This window comes from Manis javanica, chromosome 11 (genome assembly GCF_040802235.1).
Source record: "Manis javanica isolate MJ-LG chromosome 11, MJ_LKY, whole genome shotgun sequence".
Taxonomy (NCBI): domain Eukaryota; kingdom Metazoa; phylum Chordata; class Mammalia; order Pholidota; family Manidae; genus Manis; species Manis javanica.
Genome location: NC_133166.1, coordinates 113,855,763 through 113,870,290, shown reverse-complemented (window position 1 = coordinate 113,870,290; position 14,528 = coordinate 113,855,763). Strand labels below are relative to the sequence as shown.

At 51.3% G+C, this 14,528-nt stretch overlaps 1 protein-coding gene and 1 long non-coding RNA gene across 16 annotated transcripts in view; one reads left to right on the top strand and one right to left on the bottom strand.

Moving 5' to 3' along the window:
• Window positions 1-270: 270 nt before the first annotated feature.
• On the bottom strand, window positions 271-9,906 carry LOC108405826 (uncharacterized). Of its 6 annotated transcripts, none has more exons than XR_012123091.1 (5): window positions 9,362-9,906; window positions 4,046-4,335; window positions 1,676-3,829; window positions 564-708; window positions 271-403 (listed from the first exon to the last, which is right to left on the bottom strand). It is a non-coding gene; the product is annotated as an uncharacterized lncRNA (long non-coding RNA). The 6 variants fall into 6 exon arrangements; XR_012123089.1 differs by having other exon boundaries at window positions 271-708; window positions 1,676-1,881; window positions 2,147-3,829; XR_012123088.1 differs by having other exon boundaries at window positions 271-708; window positions 1,676-2,313; window positions 2,484-3,829.
• A 218-nt stretch (window positions 9,907-10,124) lies between these two features.
• Window positions 10,125-14,528, top strand: part of CHKA (choline kinase alpha) — a 52,470-nt gene continuing 48,066 nt past the window's right edge. For 2 of the 10 annotated variants that reach the window (XR_012123086.1, XR_005057014.2), the window contains exon 1: window positions 10,125-10,619. Coding sequence is in view for 7 of the 10 variants with exons in the window: in XM_073217431.1 (XP_073073532.1) it covers window positions 10,318-10,619 (302 nt within the window). In the remaining 3 variants the exon portion in view is untranslated. Of the gene's footprint in view, window positions 10,620-11,500; window positions 11,533-14,528 lie in introns of all 10 variants that reach the window. The other 8 variants (XM_073217430.1, XM_037002439.2, XM_073217429.1 and 5 more) reach the window with 6 other exon arrangements.

The following is a 14,528-nucleotide window of genomic DNA, read 5'->3' as shown; positions in this document are numbered from 1 at the left end:
CCGCACAGCCGTCTCCTGGGCCTCTGTCCTCGGCGCTGCCACCACTCCAGCCTCTGCTCTGCTCTCCTGCAGCCTTGCAGCCGTGCCACCGTGTCATGCGCCCAGAGCACTGGGTGGAGCTCTTTTTATAGAGTCAACAGCCATGTACTGCCCACAGGTGTGCAGTGAGCCAGTCAGCCAGGGCCAGGTGAGAATCCTAGCCACAGGAACTCTCATTTTTTCCACACCTTGCCTGGTAGGAATTTTTCTTTTTCTTTTTCATATTTCCCAACTTTTCTGCAGGGAGCTGCTATTAAGTATTTTGATGGAGCAAAAAAATCCATTTTGAATAAAAATGGAAATTTGTCTTTTATAAGATTGAATTTCTTTGGAGAAGGGAGGCAATGAAGATATGAGCAGGGACCTGGGTGGGGAGAAGGAAGGGACAGCTGCACCCCTGTAAAGTAGCCCCAGGTAGAACCAGGTACCAGTTGGAGAACGGAGAAGGGGAGGAGGTTGGAGGAAGACCATAAATTCTGGTCAAAGCTCCTGCCAGCCTCTCTGTAAAGCAGGGTTGTGGTTACCAAGGGCCCCCAGGGGCAGAAAGAACGGATGCGGCACCAGATGCGGCAGCCCCTGAGCGATCTGGCCAGTCGGTGGTTTCTGAGTCCCGCAGGGCTTCCAGAATATGGGCATCAGAGCTCAGTCCTGGAAATGCGGCTCCATTCCCTGGAAGAAGAGATGGTGGGAGGGACCGAAGGAAGCAGAACAGAGGCAAAGCACCTGACCCCCAGAGTATGAGCAAGGGTGGTGAGGGCCCCCCCAAAGGCTTGGAGAAGGTCAGCGGAGTAAGGGGAAGACCCTCATCACAAACATTATTTAAGATGAAATTTGGGAGCCGGCAGTGGAGAAAGAGACAAGGGTACTGTGTTATGCAGACAATTACTTCTGTGAAAAGCTTTAAATGATATGCAAATGGCCAGTGAGCACACGAAAGGACGCTCAACATCACTAATCATTAGGAAACCGCAAATTGAAACTGCAAGGAGATACCACTTCACACCCATTAGGAGCCTATTATAAAAAAATAGACAACAGTAAGTGTTGCTAAGGATGTAGAGAAACTGGAACCCTTGTGCACCATGGGACTGGAAAACAGCGCAGCCATTGTGGAGAACAGTCTGCACTTCCTCACAAAACAAAATGCAGAATCACCATTCGACCCAGCAGTTCCACCCTGGGGTGTACCCCCATCCTCAAAAGAATTGAAAGTAGGGACTTGAACAGATATTTGTGCACCCATGTTCCTAGAAGTATTATTCACAATAGCTAAAAGGTGGAAACAACCAAACAATGGCAGAATAAACAAACAAAACAGGTATATGTATATGCATACAATAGACTATTCAGTCTTAAAAAGGAATAAAATTCTGACACATGCTACAACATGGATGAACCTCAAGGACATTATAGATCGGACACAAAAGAACAACTACAGGAAATCCCTGGAGTAGAGGAATTCATATAGACACAAAGTAGACTGAGGGTGGGGTGGGGGTGGGGGTGGGGTTCCCAGGGGCTGGAGGGGGCGGTGAACGGGAGCTGGTTAATGGGGACAGAGTTCAGCTGAAAAGCGTGCTGAAGGTTGGCTGCACAGCAATGTCAATTTACTTAACCTACTGAATGGCACACCTACGTAGTTAAGATGTTCAAGTTGGTCATCTCAGATGAGAAAAACCAGCTTCCTGGCACAGGCAGTAGGACTGTGTGCGGGTTCTCCTTGGCTCATGTTCAGGAATTTAAGTAAAACCAGATAAACCAGCTATAGTAGATTCTCGAGGAACATTCAGCTCTTCAGTGGCAGTTGAGAAGGGCAGGTAAAAAGGAGCCGGCTGGGTTCACCTAGGGTGGGGGTTTGCCAGGTGAATACAAAGGGGGAAGGGAGTGATATGCTAGTGAAAAGCCAAGTGCTTTTACACATAGGCCCCAGATCACAGCAGTGGAACACCATAAAGCTTTGCTTCAGGCTCGTACAGTCCCTGTAGATGTTCCCGGTTAGTCTCTTCCCCAAGTGGTAACTCTGGGATCGTTCGCATGATGCTGTTATCTTCACTTGGAAGCTCCCTGGGTCACAGTGGAAGGAGAAGAGAGTTTGGGGAAGGCATACCAGATCTTTAACATCCTTGGCTGGGAAGGGACACATTTTCCTCTCCTCATGTCTTAGTCTGTTCGCGTGGTGGGCGGGTAGCCTTCCACGTGGTGATGCAGGGATCCAGGCACCTTGGGACCAGCACCTGGCCCTGGCTTCTTCCCTGGGCTCCTTTGGATCCTTTGCTGCTGATCAGAGGCAGGGAAGAAGGAGGGAAGAGAGGCTGTCCCGGGAGAAGTGACCTAGAGAGGAGGAGTCATGTGGTCCTGGCCTACTACACGGCAGTGGGGCTGGGAAATGTGGCCTTCCTGTGTGCCCACGGAAGAGAAGTGCTCCCAATAGGGGAAGTACTCACCGATGTCTCTGCCAAGAGGGAGCGGAATCCTCCTAACCCCTGTTACGAGGGGGTGGAATCTACACAAGGGGTAGAAGGAGGTGAACGCTGACCGGAAGAAAGACGGTAAATAGAGTCCTGGCTCAGAGCCCTAAGCTCAGAGGAGGGGAGCTGGTGGACCTGTGGATAAAATGAAGGTTCCTGTGGCCAGGATTCTCACCTGGCCCTGGTTGGCTAGCTCACTGCACACCTGTGGGCAATACATTGTTATTGACTCTGTATAAACAGCCCTGCCCAGTGCTCTGCATGACAGGGTGGCATGGCTGCCAGGCTGCAGGAGAGCAGAGCAGAGGACAGAGGCCTAGAGGACGGCTGTGCGGGCAGAGAGGCCCAGAGGCAGAGACCAGCTTGCTGTATGCAGACTCGCTCTGAGTGAATGGGATTTTAGTGATTGACCTGCCATTGTGGAAATAAAGTTGGGTATAACCCTTTCACCCCAAGAACATTCTACTGTCATTTCTTTGGTCACATTGAATCCATACCGAGCTTGCCCGGGGCTGAAACCCATTGGCAAGACAGGAGCCAAGGAGGGATGGTCCCAAATCCCAGGGTGGGGCTGTTTCTGGGGGTAAGAAAGTGCTGGCATGGTGGCTGGCATTGTGGAAGAAGAGAAGGCACAAGTCAATGATCAAAGGCCCAGAGGCCAGGTGTTGCAGGGTTCATGCAGGTAGATGTGATGACAATGGCCTGGAACGCAGTATCCTTTCTCTTCACACTCTGGCTGTGTGCCAGCCTCTGATCCAAGCTCTTTGTAACTCTTCACCCATTTAATTCTCCTAACAACTATGTGAGGTAGGTGCTCATATTGTCCCCACTTTACAGGCAAGGAACAGAGGCACAGAGAGAACAATCCCCTGTCCAGTGCCAAATAGTGATGGGACGGGGATTAAAACTCACTGCAGTGGGCCACCTCCTCAGGCACCTTCAGTGCATTCATACATCCCTTCAGAGTTCCCTGAGCACCCACAGCATGCAGGCCCTGGAGGAGGAAGGAGGGCGGAGTGCTTCTGCACCACGGTGCGTGCAGGTGGCCAGGACAGGCGCTGCGGGGGTCTCACCACAGCGGAGGGGCAAGGGACCCAAGGGCGTGGCTCCAGGGAGGTTTGGCTTCTCCGGAGGACCAGCTGACCCGTGGGCTACAGCCGGGTTAGTGCTGCCTGAAGGACGCGGAACCTTTGCCTGGCACAGGCTGCCCGCCTAGGCCCACTGCCTCCCTCCCCTGGCCCAGCCGTTGCTGCAGCCCCAGCAGCTCTGCGTCCTTGTCGAGGTAAATGTAAGCTCCAATGGCGAAGCCAGCCCGCTTGAGCCTGCGGGAGGTACAGGGTAGAGCGGTCAGCGGCTTCCCACACTGGGGCTGTAGTCCAGCCAGACGCTCCCCAGAGGCCCTGCAGCGAGGAACCTGGGTACCCTCCCCGCGCAGGCCCCGCCCGTCCCCACCTCAGTCTCCTCCACCTGCCACTGGGCCCCCGCGCCGTTTCACTGAAGGGAGAGGCGCAAGAATCCCGTCGGGCCGGATTCCTTACCTCAGACAGTAAGTGACCTTGGACTTTGGACCAGGCAGCCGTGCCGGGGGAGTGGGGGAGTGGGGGAGGAGGGTCCGGGCCGCATACTCCCAGGGCCCAGAGGATCTTCCAAGGTTGCCTTCCCCCTTCTTCGTTTCCCTTCTTGGTTGGTTAGGTGGGTTCTGAGAAGCTCTGGGACTGGCCAAGGTCTCACAGGGTCACCGGGGGTGGTGTGGCCGCAGACATGAGTGGCTTCTTCAGGCCTGGGTGAAGTTAGGGGCTGCCAGCTCCCTTGTTGCCATTTAAGTCACCTAAGAGGGTTGGGGACAGGGCTAGGGGCATCCAGACTAGAGATCACAGGTGCCCCTAGGAGGAGAGCCCCTTCTGGGAAGTGGGAGCCAGGTCCTGGGTTGAGGGCATGGGGAGTGGGGATGGCCCAGCAGCAGCCAGCCTGCTGGGTAAGGAGAGCCACTGACTCCTGCCTGAGCTCCCATCTCAGCTTCTCATCTGCACAAGGGATCCCTGGGAGCTGCTGATGGCTGTCCACAGAAAGGAGAGCCTAAGGCCACCCGGCACAAGTGCAGCTGGCAGGGCCCAGGGCTGAGGAGAGAGAAGCCCAGTGGAGTGGAGTCTCATTCCCACGGTGTGTCTTCCATTGCAATTGGGGTCTTACTTATTTATCTATCTATCTATTTATTATTAAAAAATTTTTATTAAGGTATTACTGATACACACTCTTATGAAGGTTTCACATGAAAAAGCAATGTTGTTACTACATTTACCCATTTTATCAAGTCCCCACCCATACCCCAATGCAGTCACTGTCCATCAATGCAGCAAGATGCCACAGAGTCACTATGTGCCTTCTCTGCGCTACAGTGTTCTCCCCGGGATCCCCCACACCATGTGTACTAAACATAATAGCCCTCAATCCCCTTCTCCTTCCCTCCTTACCCCTCCCCTTTGGTAACCACTAGTTCCTTCCAGGAGTCTGAGTCTGGTGCTATTTTGTTCCTTCACAACTGGGGTCTTTTAAAAATGCACTTACTGTGTTACAAAGTGATGCATATAGGGCCTAAAAACACAGGGCAGATTTTCACTGAATTTGGAAAGTGAGTTTGGAAGGTCTGCTTTAAGCACAGGCTATGGTGACACAGGAAATGCACTCCAGGGTCCTAGTAGATGGACACTTCTAGATGGAGAGCCATTGCTCAGGGTCTACCATTAAGGGCCCCGGAGGGCCTCGTGTGCCCCTGTGGCTGCAGATTTAGTTTGCTGATATCACCTCTAAGTAAGGAAAATAAGACTGTCACAGACATACGTGGTCAGGCATGAAAGATATTCTTTACAGCATACCTCTTTCCACCATTAGCTTGTAAACAGTAGAATTATCTTGTATGGGAGCTATTACATGTGTGTTACAATCATCAGTTGGTTCAATGTAAGTGTTTCAAATATGCCCCAATTTTGACAATCTTGTTGAGGTATTTCCTCATTTTTTTAAAGTGCCAGGAGCCTCAAAGAATGGAAAAGGCCCCAGGCCCTGTTAGGCCTCTGGGAGGCCCTGCACTGCCAGAGCTCCTACAGGCTTTGCTCTCTCAGTGACACTTGGGATGAGCTGCTGCAGGGCCACCCTTCCTAATAGGTGATGGCTGCTCTCTGCCAGCCTCTGGGAATCCAGCTAGCAACCCACAGAAAGACACAGCTACCGTCTGTGGGGCTCTGGCTCTGCCCAGCCCTTTCCCTACTGGTTTCAGTGACTCCCCACAACGTAGTTGTAGGGCAGGAATGATTCTCCATCTGGCTTAGAGAGGTAAATGCCTTGTTGAAGGTCACAAATGGGTAGAGGCACAAGCTCCAAACACAGGTTTTCATGCTTAATTTATATATATATATATATATATATATATATACACGTATATATAAAATACACACTCTTATGTGTGTATATATATATATATATATATATATATATATATATATACACACACACACATAAAAATATAAAATCAGAATTGCTACAAAGCAGGGGGGGTCCTATCTACCTGGACATAGGGGTGTTCAAGTCACCTGCTTTCATTAAACCCTCTGGGCCCTAGCCCCGGCCTGTGGTTCCAAGTCACTGAGGCTGTATGGTGGAAGGATGCCACGAAGTAGGACCGCACTTGGGCTGAGAGCCCTCCAGGAAGCTGCTGAGCCTGTCTATTCTCTAACTAGCTGATAAGGCATCCTGGGGTGGGGCCAAACCTAGACACTCTGTGAAGGGGCCCAGCTCCGTGTCAGTCTGCTGGCGAGGTCTATAACCCAATTTTGAACATGTAGGATTTCACCTGTTAGCCTCTCATTTTAAGGCTCAGAACTGAAGTAGGAGCACCTGGGCCCACGCACAACCTGGGAGGGGGTGTGAGCAAAGCCCAGTCAGAGCTCTGTTTCTCCAGCCCTCTAAGGAACCCCCACTGTGCCAAGTCTCCAGTGCTTGCCAGGCCAAAGTTCCTTTTGGTGCAGAAGGACAAGGCCCTGTACATTTAGAGGGAGGAGTCCTGGGTGGGTCCCTGGGTTCTGACTTACTAGCTGCCTGCTTTGGACAAATTGTTTCATCTAGGGGTGAAGTTCAGCCTTCTCACCTGGGAGAGGAAGTGCTAGTCATATTGCCCTCAATGCTGGCTGCAGTAGTTTGAAGAGAGTGGATGCAGGTAAAGAGCTCAGCAATGGGCCTGCTCCTGCCAAGTGCATGACAAGTGGTCACTCCATTTGGGGGAAGGTAGACTCACAAAGCCCTTCCTCAGGACAGGCCTTGCCCCTGGAGTTGGTGGCAGGGCTAGGGCCTATGGGTGGACCCCTCTGTGCCCTATGGGTCTGCCTGGCGGCCTTGAAGACTCCCCTAGCCAACCTCAAGCCAGACCAGAGTAACGTGCCTGCAGGAATGCCAGGGACTGACAGGGACCTCCCAATCTTCCCCACCCATGCCTCCTAAGGCCCTTACCCACACCCTCTGTTCAGAATTCAATCAGAATTCACAATCACAGACCTTTGGGCAAGGTCTCTGAATTTAGCATCAATCTAAGGGCTTTTGGAAATTTTTTTTTGTCTCAGAAGAAAAGCTTTTGTAACTGAAACACTCTCTTCCTAGTACCAGTTGTAGCAAATCTCTCCAAGCCCCACCCACTTGTGCACGTATGTCGACATTTTGGTGGTAAGAATGTACATTCCACTTTGAATTCTTCTCTTACACAACATTGTCTTCCTGGACTGAGTCGCTTTACAAGTGTGTGTATTATTCATTACGGAACACCAGCCTCCGGAGCCATGTGGCGCGCTGCTCGGAACAGCAATATGGGGCTGCTGCCTGCTGTGCACTTTGCAGACATCTTCTTGTTCGCCCCTCACAAAAACCCTGTGGCCTGGGGATTATGCTCCCTGTTTTACAGATGAAGAAACCGAAGCTCAGCCCAAAGTCATCCAGTTAGCAAATGCTGAGCCAGGACTTCATTCAGCAAATACTTCTGAGTGTCTACAAACACCAGGGCCTGCCGGGCACTGCGACAGAAAACAAAGTATTCAAGGTCCCCAGTCTCCCGTAGGTTCCAGTCTGGTGGATAGTTGGACATTACACAATGAGCAAACAAGGGTGGGGTGGTTGTCAGGTGGACTGGGTTGCTATTCTAGTTCACAGCAGGAGCCAGGTATAGCTGTTTTCTTCACTACCCAGTGCTGCCGAGCCCTACAGTGCACACTAAAGACACTTGAGAAATGTGTGGAAAATGACCTCCTCTACCACTGTCAGCCTGGTCACGTTTAACTTTTGCCTGATACACCAAGACATGGGCCCAGCATCCTTTACAGCCCAGTCCAGGGTGCTGGACAGACATTTAGGTTATTTCCAGCTTTCCGGCAACATTCTTATGCCTGGGCTTTCTGCTTCAGATGACTTCTTGGGAAAGTCTTGGGAATGGGGTTCAAGGGTCATGAGCATATTTATCGCTCTGAATTTCTCCTTTTGGAGAGCGAGACAGCTGGCACTCTTCCTGAGCACCCACTTTGGGCCAGGCCTTGCCTTCATTACACATCCTTACAGATGACTCTAGGAAGTGGTACTATTATGCCCAATGCAGAGGTAAGCAGCCTTACGCTCTTGAATGCCTGAATGCTTTTGCAACCTTTCAAAGCCATGCTCACACCCAAGGCAGGGCTCCCCCACGTCCCTGGAGAGAATTGTCTTTTTTCATGTAAAACCTATTATTTTAGCATCACTGTGTGCCAAGTTTCTTCATCTCAGCCCTAGTGGTTTTGCCTCAGCAGTGAGTGGGCCCTGCTTGGCCAAGCCAAGGCTGGGCTGATGAGAGCCACCTTCAGGACCTTAGTTTGACTATAGGGAGGGTCTTGTATCCCTATGGATGTGATACATTTCAGACAAAGGAGCCAGGACACCTGCGTTGCCCTTCACCATAGCCAAGGGTCCTCAGCAGGGCTGTCTCCACACCTAATAAACACAAATGATAACAGATAAGACTTTTCCAACATTTTTAATGAGGCAACCTTTTACTCCCACAGGGAACTGCCATCCCATAAAGGTGCTCGAGAACTGGCAGGCACCCGTTTTTTCTAATGATAGAGGCCCAACCCTTACTTCTAGTGGCCCTTCTCTGTGGCCAGGTTTCCCGCATTCCTCTGAGATTACCAGGCTGGTGCCAGCGCACAGTGGGACAAAGGGTCTGTCCCCTGGGCAGGCCATGTACTCACTCCACCTCCCCGCAGGATGGTATTTTTAGACAAAGTCCTTGGTTACCTTATCTAAATGGCCTGACCGGAGACCTTGATTTCTCAGCTTTCCAAACATCCAAGGGGACTCCCCCCTCTCCTGGCTCCTAACTGCTTGGGTGGTTCTCAGCTCCCTCCAGTTCAATGTCCAGGCCCAGCTCCAGAGCTGGCTTGTCAAAAGCCCCCTTTCATTTTAATCCTTTTTAAAAACAACATTTTTCTTGGAGCAAGTTCAGCCAAGTACATGCTATCTAAAAAGATTTTTGCTTCCGGCAGACGGTGAAATTCCCACACAGAAGCCATTTCCTGTGCACCAGGTGCTGCACTAGCTAAGCAGCCAGGGAAACCTCTTGTCCCAGCTCACGTCCGGTGAGACAGGATCTGTAATTTTTATTTATCTGAAGCCCACTTGCTTCCAGAAAGGATGGGCTGAGGGGCATGGGACGGTGTGCTGCTAGGGGAGCAGGGGCCCTCGCCCCCCTTCGCGGGCAAAGGTGCGTTAGTCACGGTCACGCGGCTCCTCCTGCGCGGGGGCGGGCGGGGCGTTGTCCACAAAGCCAGCGACACCGTGGCACTCACCTTAGGCCAGCGTTCCGGGCCGCTGCGGAGGCCGGTGTCCCGCCCGCCCGAGCCGCGAGGCCCCGGCGTCCTCAGCACCACGGACAGGGAAACTGAGCCCACACCCACCACCCCCGCCCCGCCGAAGGCTCGAGGGCTGCGCAGGCCGAGCCGCTGGCCAGTCGCCCCTGCCCCTTCCCGGGCCTCGTTTCCTGACCCGGGGACATTAAGTCCAACGGCTCGGAGCTGGACAGGGCGTGGCTGCGCCTCGCACTGAGCGGAGCCGGCGCTGGGAAATGTTATAAAAACACACCCGCGGAGCTGCAGGAGGCGGCGCCGCGCCCCAAGGTCACGCGGAAAGAGAAGCCAGCCTCCAGGCACTAACTTCCTGCCTGCCCCCAGCCGAGCCTGGGCCTCTGATGTCCTGGGCTTCCGAAGGGTCCAAGCCAAGCCGCGTATCCCAAAGCCTCGCCTAGAGTCCCGGGAGGCCCACGGGCCGTGGCCGCCAGGCGCCCGACCCACCCGGTTCCCGGGCCGCTCGCGGGGAAACCCCGCGCCTCGCTCCTATCCCTCCAACGGCACAACCCCGGGCGCCGGCCCCGCCTCCACGGCCAAAGGGCCCGGAGGCGGGGGATTGGTGCTGCAGCCAATGGGGAGGCAGCGTGGCGAGGCCCGTGCGGTTGTGATGAGTCGGTCAGCCCGCAGCGGCCAATCAGCGGCGAGCCCGGGGCGGGCTGTGATGCGGGCGGTGCTCCTCGTGCGGCGGCGGTATAGGGACGAGCGCCGCGGTGAGTACAGCCAGCTGAGTGCCGCCGCCGCCCGGAGTCCGCCGCCTCCGGCCCGCTCCCGCTGCTCTGCGCCCGCTCGGCCCGTCAGCTAGCCTGAGAGCGGCCTCCGTGAGAGGGGCGCCTGGCCGGACCCTGAGCTTCGCGCCCGCGCGCTGCGGCCGTCCGCGCCTCCTCGGCCGCCTGTCCGGCATGAAGACCAAGTTCTGTAACGGAGGCGAGGCGGAGCCCTCGCCGCTCGGCCTGTTGCTGAGCTGTGGCGGCGGCAGCGCGGCCCCGGCGCCCGGCCTGGGGCAGCAGCGCGACGCCGCCAGCGACCTCGAGCCCAAGCAGCTGGGCGGTCGGCAGCCGCCGCTCGCGTTGCCCCCGCCGCCGCCGGCCGACGAGCCGCCCGAGCCCCGGACGCGGCACAGGGCCTATTTGTGGTGCAAGGAGTTTCTGCCCGGCGCCTGGCGGGGCCTTCGCGAGGACCAGTTCCACATCAGTGTTATCAGGTCGGTGGCGCCGCCGCCCCGGGCGGGGCAGGGCCTGCGGGCGGGCCGGGGCGCTGCAGCCGGGGGCGCGGGGTAGCCTGAAGCCCCCTCTCCCGAGCCCTTGTGAAACCCAAGCCAAACGCCGCCCAGGCCCTCCCAGAGGTCGGCTGTTGAGAAAATACCCGTTTCGTGGGAAAAACGGTCTTTTCTAAGGAGAACAATACCGTTCGATCACAAAGCACGTTTTGTACAGGAGCTTAAAATATGTCCTGAAAGTCCCTTTGCGGTTTAGGGCCTTGAACGGAGGGATGTTTTGGCTGGCTTAAAAAAATTCACTAGATAACTTCACTTCTAGTTTCTTGGAGTCCATGATTTGATTTTTTTTTTCTGAGTCATTTGTTAGTGTCGAAGGGGTAACTTTTGCTCGTTATCCCCTAACAATGTTTAGACACGTAGGTGTGTTACTAGCCAAAGTTAGGCGGTGTGGCTCCAAAAATAACTGAGTAAGGTTAAGAGATTACCCCCGCCCCGTTTTTTAACTCAAAAATATTTGGTCGTAGATTACAAAACATATGTGTGTGTACATATTCTAACAGGAAAACATAAAAGACTCCCTTGATTTTTACTGCCACTCTGCTCCCATGGGATAACCATTTAACATTTGGTGTGGGTTCTGTTTAGACTTTAAAAAAATTTTTTTTTTTTCCCCTGATAGTTTTCTTTTGATTGGCTGAGCAGGTTGAGTACAGTATCTAGAAACTGGCTGGCTGCTCCTGATGGTCCCCAGATCCGATTGTAGTCATTGATTCCTTTTTCTGTGTCGAGTCTTTCACCAGTGCTGCCAATGCAGCAAAATTAACTGAGCCTCACTTCCTTTTTTATGCCTCTGGCCTCTCTCACAGATCCACGTACGAGGAGTCAAAGGCCGAAAAAGGTAGGAAGCAGAAGACCGGAGGGGTTCAGGTAATCCCTGAATTGCCTTATGAAACTTTTTTTTTTAATGAAACGCTCTTCAAGACTATCGCATTTAGTTAGGCCTCAAAATTCTCAGCGTGAAAAAGATCATTCTAGGTCATTTAATAATCAGTCTGTAAAATGAAAAACCCAAAGGGGCAGTGACTTGCTCAAGGTCACGGGCTACCTGCTGATCCCAAACTACCAGGTCTCTGGTAACCCTCTCCTGCAGTCCTCTTGCCTGTTGCCTATAAAAACGTTTGGCCACCCTGGATACAGTCTTAAGACATTTTTGTAGCCTGTTTTTGGTGTCACTCAGGAGTTAAACCTTTGCGTTTGGCACAAATCTGTCATTCTAAAAGCATTGAAGATGTTTTGTTTCTTCAGGAACTAATAGTGTTGGAAGACACAACTTTCCTTTTGGTTTGGAGGACCTTTGCAAATAAAGTTGTATGGTATACCTTGTCTCTCCTGTTTTCTGGAATAAAATGTAGTTATGAAATAGGTTTAGTAAGGAAGAAAGGTGATTTAGGACATGGGAAAATGGGTAAGCCTAGCTTAAGAAAGTGGTAGTTCAGACTAGGGAAGAGGATGCCCTTCGGCTGAAATTCTGCAGCCCTCCAGATGCAGGTGCGTTGACTGTGGCTCTAGCTATCCCATAATTACTGACACTTCACTTTTCGCTGAGTGCTGGCACATCAGTAGTGGTTTATTGGACCTTCCCGCCTCAACTCAGTCCATCTGGTCTGTCTGTCCCACACTTAACCCTTTTGCTCCTCCTCCTGACTCTGGAATATGCTTTTCCTGATTCCTCCCTTTCAGTTATTAACAGCAGCCGGCCAGAGCCCGGGGATCATTTCTGACTTGCTCCTTCTCCCACAAGCCCTGGTGAATTGTTTTTGCTTTTTCCAAGGCCTGGAGTGCGGGCCTTCCATCCTTGCTTAGGCCCTGTAACAGGAGGCACCTGTGGATATCTTTGTGCTTTTAACCCCCCCACCCCTAGTCCCTTTTGTATCCTGTTGCAGGTATTTCTCAGATATCCTTACTCGTTTGTTTAAAAGTCTACTGTGAATTCCTCTAACTAGAGAATAAAAATCTAAACTTGTCTGCATGCTTTAAGTTTGAGCCTCGGCCTCCCTTTTGAGAGTGGTTCTTTTCATGTTACCGTTTTAAAATTGTTCCTTCCTCCTAACCAGCAGCAACTAACAGTGAGCTAGTTAGTTACTCTGGACCCGGGATTTCCTGAATGAGCTTTTGTGTTTTCATTCTCTAGGCCTTTCTTTGCTTCTGTACTCTGCTTGGCAGTCCAGTATCTACTTTTAAAATTCCTACTTGAAGGCCTAACTACGAGAGAACCAGACAGAATCAATTTCTTCCTCATTTACATTTCTTCCATAGCACTTCGTACATACACACCTTCATATCATAGCACTCACCACACCTGTGTGTATTTATTTGACTGGCACGTTAGGTTGAATATCTGGAGGGCATGTCATGTTCATCTTTGTATTTCCAGCAACAGAATAGCACCTAACAGTAGGCCCTGGATTTTAGCCTAAACTGGCCCTTTAGCTCTCCTCCTGATGTGACGGGTGGGGGTCTTTGTAATCAGACTGTTGGTTGCCTGAGCCCCTCCAGCTCTGAGTGGTGTAGGGAAAGGTAAAGATTATCATAACATGAAAATTATTATTAATGAACTGACCACTTGAAAATTTTGTCCAGGCACGGCTTAACACTTGCTTCTGTCCATGCCCATTAAATCAAGGGTGGTTGTTACCACTCTTATTGCTGAGTGACAACAGTCAAAATTGGTTGTGAAATGAAATTGCAAGTCTTGCAAAAGATGCAAGATTTCATGAAGTTTGATGAAAGTAAGGTTTGAGAACTGTTAGTTTCACACACACTCATCTGTTGACACAGTGCATCCCAGAGACAGACCCACTAACAGTTGAAAACTGTTGGAGAAGGTGATAACTATGGGCCCTTTAAAACAGTATCGTTTAAATATTAAAAAAGAGAAAAGTCCTTGAAAAGACCAGTAAAGTCCTTAGATATATTTGCAAAATTGATTTTAGAGCAGCTTTGAGGTTCACGGTCAAATTGTACAGAACGTACAGAGTTCCTATATACCCCATCTGCCACCACACACTCCATCATGATGGACATCCACCCACCCCATGGTGGTCATTTGTTACAACGGAGAAGTCTGCACTAACACTAACCGTCCAGTCCACAATTTATGGTAGAGCTCACTCTTGGTCTTGTCCATGCTGTGGGCTTGGATGGACACAATGACCTGGGTCCACTGCTGCAGTGTCACAGTGGCACTTTGCCCCCAAATCCTCATGCTCTGCCTGTTTGTCCCTACCTCTCACTTAACCCCTGACAACCACTAATCTTTTTTACTGTCTATATTTTGCCTTTTTCAGAATCACATAGTTGGAATAATACAGTCTGTAGCCTTTTCAGATTAGCTTCTTTCACATAATCATTTAAGTTCTTCCATGTCTTTTCATGGCTTGATAGCATATTTCATTTTAGCACTTAATACTCTGTTGTCTGGATGTACCAGTTTATCCGTTTACCTACTGAAGGACATCTTGGTTGATTCCAAATTTTGGCAACTGTCAGTAAAGCTGCTGTCAACATTCATGTGCAGCTTTTTGAGTGGACGTACATTTTCAGCTCCTTTGGGTGAATACCAAGGAGTGTAACTGCTGAATTGTATGGTAAGAGTGTGTTTACTTTTGTAAGAAACTGTCAAACTGTCTTCCAAAGTGGCTGTGCCATTTTGCATTTCCACCTGCAATGACTAAGCGTTCCTGTTGCTCCACATCCTCACCAGCATTTGGTGTTATCAGTGTCCTAGATTTTGGCCATTCTGATAGGTGTGTAGTGTTATCTTGTGTGAGTTTGTGATTCCCTAATGACATGTCATACAGAGCATCTTTTCATGTGCTTATTTGCCATCTACAC